At 35.4% G+C, this 6653-nt stretch overlaps 1 protein-coding gene across 1 annotated transcript; it reads right to left on the bottom strand.

Moving 5' to 3' along the window:
- Positions 1-253: 253 nt before the first annotated feature.
- Positions 254-5559, bottom strand: LOC110449180 (SERTA domain-containing protein 2-like). The gene is made up of 2 exons (XM_021495875.1): positions 5381-5559; positions 254-4587 (listed from the first exon to the last, which is right to left on the bottom strand). The coding sequence occupies exon 2, from the start codon at positions 4546-4548 to the stop codon at positions 3769-3771; it is 780 nt and encodes a 259-aa protein (XP_021351550.1). The 5' UTR covers positions 4549-4587; positions 5381-5559; the 3' UTR covers positions 254-3768.
- Positions 5560-6653: the final 1094 nt, after the last annotated feature.

Here is a 6653-nt window from a genome sequence, read left to right as displayed (position 1 = left end):
GAAATGCTTGATTTGTTTATAAAACATCAATGAGCATGATTTAAATTATATCAACAGAAAACATGATATGATTTCAAATCTTTAAAAAAAAAACAAAAAAAAAACATTCATAAATTGTACTGATTTCTACAACAAGTGAGATTGATATCTGCACATGCAAATTCATCTTAAATAGTTAAAAACACAAATATTGAAACAATTTTTGATGCACATGACAAATACTTGTAGATTCTTTTGACTAACCTTGTTTTGACATTCCCTCTATCTCAAACATGTAGCTAGCTGTCACACTAGCAAGGGTTAAAGCTACCCAAAAGAAATAACGTTTGGTTCGACTTGCTCATTCAAAAACCTCCCTTTCAGGATATTCCCCTTTTCTTTAGAGAAATAGCAACTGCATGCTAGACTAGTGTATACAACACATTTGTTTTTAATCAATCTACCAACAGGCAGAAAAGTATATGTGTTTCATATACATTGATAGCGTTGCATTGGAAGTATCTCAAAGAACAGCTCTAGTGGCCTGTAGCAGGAACAGTTTCACACAAATAACAGAGGAAATGTGAGCGTTTGGAATGTGGGTAGGGAAACGTTTTTTGTGACTTTGACTTCACCGGCTACCTTATATCGACTCTAGAGAGTAGAGAGCAACACTCTGTCCTACCTTCCAAAAGTTCCATCCATCAGTCATAGCAGATCATTGCCGGTTTCCTGAAACATTCTTCACATGCCAGTCTAAAACTCTGAAGATGACTTTTCAGTCTATCTTGATGTCGTATCGGTATTAACCGATTAACATTTAGTATCTCTTCACTTTGTCTTAAATGATTTCTTTCTACATATACTTATTCAACTCATGATCAGATCGATGTGTAAGCACAAACTTAAAAGCTTCCCGACACGGTTGAAAAACATATTGGAGAACCTTGGCCTGAACATTTCATCTAAACTCATTACCAGATGACAAATTAACAACATTTTAATACAGACCTGATTTCTCTGTCAAATATTTTTTACGCAAGATTAGAATGAAATCCGACAAATTGCAGCCAAAAATAAATCATCAAAACTTATATATCACTGACATCTAACGACCCAATACAAACCAAAATGTTGTTTGATATTTTCATTGTATCAAATTATCAGAGACAGGATCAGGTATAAGTCATTAGCTGGGGTATCTTGATATTAAACATTTATCTGAATTACATCAGTCTTGCGGAGTCTGTTTTCTCTCTCTCTAAAACACCACTAGATTTCATATGCGACTGCAATATTCATATCAATCACACATGTAAAAAAAAGGTGAGAGGCCCACCCCCTGTTAAAGTAATGTTGAGTCCTGGTTTGGAAATATCTCCTTTAATATCCATCACACACAAATAAATTAATCAATGCTTATATACTACTGATGACTAGTCTGGTTTTGTACTATTCACGGAGTCAAAACTCTTGACAGAATTGAGAATCCACTTCGCTATGCCATTACAAGAAATCATAGCTTTGCAAAATGGCATCTTTCTTCATGAGACATAAAATGTTCTAAAGCATATATGTGGAATTGGGGAGATTCTTCACATAAAATAACACACAATTCAAATTACAATGATTTTGGGAAAGGATATAACATCCAATATAAAAATACAAACCATCCAAAATCACACTCTCAACCTGAATGATGCATATTTCACTTTATGATAAGAACAACCATGTATATTACGCAAATTAAATAATTCCAAGAGTACATTAAATAACAATTACAAATTGCCTGCATCCCAAATACTGGCCAAGTCTTCTAGCTTAAACCATACTAGAGAGTTATTTTTGAAGACTTTTCAATGGCCCAAAGACCTATACTTTCAAGTATACATTTCGCTGATAGGATAACAGTCTTTAATAAATAGAACATGAAGCAAAAACTAAGGGCTGAATTCCCAAGAGATCAGAACAAACCGTATCAGAATATGGATGCATTACAGTCGTTTGGATGGATAAAACATAATTTGGTATGAACATTGTGCCACAATTCTTAAATAAATTTGGATGGAAACTGCAATAAATGCAAACATTGCTTGTGATGCTGAATTTTTCATGATCCTGAAATGATCTGGTTGAATTAACATGTGGACAAGAGCTTGGATGTACACAGACCAGACAACACACACGTACTGGCTTCAATGACCTACAACTCTGGGATCTTATTTGATACATCAGAATTTCTTGCATAATACTGTAATGTTTAACCTGTACATATACTTCAATTAAGGTAAACCTTCAGTCAGTTTGAACAAAATTAAATAAATATTGTCTATCCTGTTCCAATTAAGTTATAAATCAGTGATCGGTGGCCAGGTCGCGATTGAATAATCAAATTGTAATCACAGTAATATCATAACAATACACAAGTCTGTCAGCGATGTGACAGTAACATTCCGCACTCTGTGTACCGTTAGGATATTATACATGGCCGGTGCCTAAAGATGTTTGACTGGCGTGTGCACATGTTTACAAGAACGAAATCAATTATCGGCGACATGTGACTTACAGTACTTGTGTACAAATTGTCCGACATTGATGACAACATGAGTACTACCCGTTATTCAGTAGTTAAACGCTGTTGATGCGCAAATAGATCAAGATTAAGTGAGTTTCGCGAGGCTAAAATTGCTTCGCCGATAGCCAACCTTGATCAATAATACGTAAGTTCAGTACTCAAGTTGTGTGTTCTAACAATCCGAAACGTGTGTAAGCCGGGTTCGAACTATCACTACACAAAAAAATTATTATTTTTATAGTTCAAAAAGTTTGTTGGAACTATCTGCCTATTCGAACTGACAGGAGGTTTACCGCATAGGAAAATTGTAATTTCAAACTGATATTGAAAAAGAACATTCTGGGAAAAAAATTCTTAAATTTGAAATTTAGAAAAAGAATAAATAAACTCAGCGATAATGCTTTCAAATACTGACCATTAAAAGTCCTGTACTTAAATCATGAGACAGAAATTTACACAGACCACAACATTTTTTGACAATCTTGAAATAACATTATTTTCCAATTGAAAAATTATTGCAATGTTAAAAAGATTTTTTTCTTACACTTTTGCATTTTGACAGTGGTAAAAATGTTTTGCACAATTTTTGGAAGAAATGCTAATTACAATCCATACGCCTGGTGTGACTGACAAATATCAAAAGAAAGTACATTTACCCCCAAAATACCTCACAAAACTTGTTTGGAGAGTTTTTAAGACAGTCGGTCAAGGATTACACTAAAGATTCCAAAGAATAAGCAAGTATTACCCATCATTAAAAGTTCTTGTATAACAAATTACAACATACAAGTACAGTTTGAAATTTGAGAAACATGTTTCAGTATAAAAACAAAAGTTAAAACAACAAATGATGCAGCATGCTGCCAATACATTACAGCAAACAATTTATAAATAACCTTGATTTCATTCATAAATAATGACAATTGTAATCTTTGCGTTTTGAGAAATAAATATATTGTATACTGACAACTTATATCACTAAACAACACATCAATAATAATTTATATCAATTGTCTTTTGTGCAAGATTTGGACAACAAAACTTATAAATAGTCATACAGAATTGCACACATTATGGCTGCGGTGCTTTACTTCAGGATCACAACCTTATCCCTGCACCTCCTTTTAAAAAAAATTTCACAGCATTATGGTGTAAACACAAGACAGTCTGTGAAAAATAGAATTATAAACTGATTCATTATGTAACAATGTCTACTAAGTACCAACTAATATTTGCATTATATTGTCAATATCTTCTGGCATGAGGTCGCTCTTACATGATGCACCCACTTGGCTACAGTTGCTGAACAGCGTTGAATAGCCATCATGCACAGGAAATGAATGCATAACTTCTTCTGCACTAAGTGGTGTTAATTTCATACTGGAGGCGAGTGATGAGAAAATGTCAAAATCACATGTTGATACATCTATATCAGTCAAAATGTCTTCAGTTTTCACAGGGAAATTCAGCTGCATGTTTTGTTCAGAGTTAGTGAAATGTTCTTTGGAATCAGAGTTTTTGACTTTCATAGGTCCACAAGATAACGACCCATTGGAGAGAGGAAAAGCACTAGATAGTTCAACAAATGACTCGATGGGTGGGAGCGGGTTCACAGTGTCTTTTGGAATTGATAGACTTGTAGTCTCCATGCTGCTACTTATGTGGAGTTCAGACAGATCAGGCTGGATGTCTCCGTTCCCGATGCTCTCACAGTCTGGCAATACATCCATCGACATGTCTGATGTTTCATTTAAAGTCATTGAAGCAGCTTCAGAAAAATCGCTTGTGACCCCTTCTTTCTGAAGTTCACATTCTATATGCTTGAGGGTGTTAAGAATTAAGACTGAGCGTAGTAATGATGGCTCTACTCTTCTAACTGGATGGGTCTGAAGCTTGAACATTGAGATGTCCAAAACTGACTGCCGTTGAATGCCAGGCTCAACATTTCTCTCACCACCATCGTCATATTCATCTAGTTTTCTTTTGATTCCCATTTTTTTTTTTTTTTTTTGTAGATTGGTAGATACCAAATCCTGAAATACAAAAAAAATAGAGATTTAAAAATACACTTTAAATGAACTTTTATCTTTAAATTAAATCAGAAACAGAACTAGTTGGTTTCCTTCCTACAATGTAATGTATCTTCAAATCATAAAACTTTCACAAATGAAAGAGATTGCATCAACGAAAAAAATAAAACAACAAATAAGCAGAATGCTATATTGGGAAGTATATTTCATAATTGGGTGACAGCCATGAACATGATAAAGCTTACGGTATTTCCCGTTCATTTGTGTTTCGTGAAGGTGGTGCTATAAATAGGTCACTCGGTGAGTCACTTCCCGAATCGGAAAATTGTCTTGCTTTCTCTTTTCCTATCCCAAGACAAACTTCGTAATATTAATTGATCATTCCTAAACAATGTTTCGTCGTTTTCAATGCAACTCATCATCAACAACTTCATCATGTTATGCGTAGCATACCGACACAACAAGTGATCACACATCTCGACAGTGGTTTCTGCGTAAACAACCGTTCCCGTCGACATGTACACACAGCCTCGTTTTCGACATTCTATTTTTGACTAAGCTCATATAATTCGAGGAAATAATTCTCTTTTCCAACCAAACGACTGAAAATTTCTCTATAAAACTGAAGCTATATCAATAAGAACAACATTAGTAACATGATTCTGTTCGATTTCAATATACAAGTTACCTAAATAACCCTTAGATTCAATAAAATTACTTCGCCATCAACTGGCGCCGAGCACCTTGGTGCTAACATCAAAGGGACATAAACAATACTTAGTTTCACATCACTTACCTCTATAATCGCAAGTTTACCGGTCGAATAACTTTCTTGATGATGAAATACATTTTCTCCGAGTCTTTCTATACATTGTGATAATCCTTCCTTCGTCCAAAGACTTGGAGAATCACAGGACTACAACAAGCTTTCCGCAACTGACGTCGAACTGTACAAACACGGCACAAAATCTGGGGTTTCCACTGATTGGTTCCCTATCAACCAATCAATGCACCGAACACAATCACTCAAGCGCTTTGTCACGTATTTGCCTTACATGAAAGCGTAGACCTGACTTTAGCATATTAGCTAAAAGTCTTGCTATAGTCCTAACTCATTTTGTAGGCATTTTATGTAATTAGTAGATTCAGAAAGGGTGCTCCCTTCGTCCGAAAACCTGTAGCTGATGGGTGGGAAAGATTGGGATGCATTTTGAGACCATAGATTAACTATATCCATTACAGGATCCAGAAAGGGGAACGAAATAAGTGTTTACACCGTCATTTTTAGATATAAGGAGGAAGGAAGTGAGGGGAAAGAGGGAGGGGGTTGCCGGAATAAAGCAGAGATAAACAATGTGATACCGCGTCTTCGTTACATTTTCACCAACCGATACGATGTCTGCATTGATGATAGTTTGATTTGACAGATCTTTTTCGTTCTTGACCACATTGACAATGAACTGCGATCTTTTTTTCTTGTCGGTCTGTTAAATAATGGTTTGTCTACGTACGTGAGCACAGGGATCTGAAAATTTGTGGCAGAAGCTGGCCTAGACCGATGTGTTAAGAGTAATATTAGACGCTTTAGGGGTTTATTCCATCATTAGGAAGCTCGGTTCGGGACCCTTTTTTACTAAATGTTTATCTTAACCTTTTACATGCAAATTTAAACTTCGGGATATGAACGAAAGCAGGTCGAATGTTCTAGTATGTTCTAACATGCAGAGACGTATCTACTACGTTTTTTATACGTCTCTGCAATAATACACATCTCTGGTCTCCGGTTCTCGAGTTTATATAATATATATAGCTCTAGACACTTAAACGCACGAGTAATTGGAACACAACTTCAACTTGATATCACATATATTTCCAAACTGATTCTATAACATATGTTTTTTCTTCTACCATTTGAGGGATTTTATCCAAATTTGGCATGGAGCATCATGATCCTTGGACAAAGGGGACAACATTTTGTATAAACGGAGGGACCCTCCGTTTATACAAAATTTAGTCCCCTTTGTACGGATTTTGACGAAATTTGGCCTGGAACATCCTTGGGCAAAAGG

The sequence above is a fragment of the Mizuhopecten yessoensis genome, unplaced genomic scaffold (assembly GCF_002113885.1).
Source record: "Mizuhopecten yessoensis strain PY_sf001 unplaced genomic scaffold, ASM211388v2 scaffold4513, whole genome shotgun sequence".
In the NCBI taxonomy this organism is placed as follows: domain Eukaryota; kingdom Metazoa; phylum Mollusca; class Bivalvia; order Pectinida; family Pectinidae; genus Mizuhopecten; species Mizuhopecten yessoensis.
The sequence above is the reverse complement of the archived record's forward strand: the minus strand, read 5'-3'. Positions and strand labels throughout refer to the sequence as shown.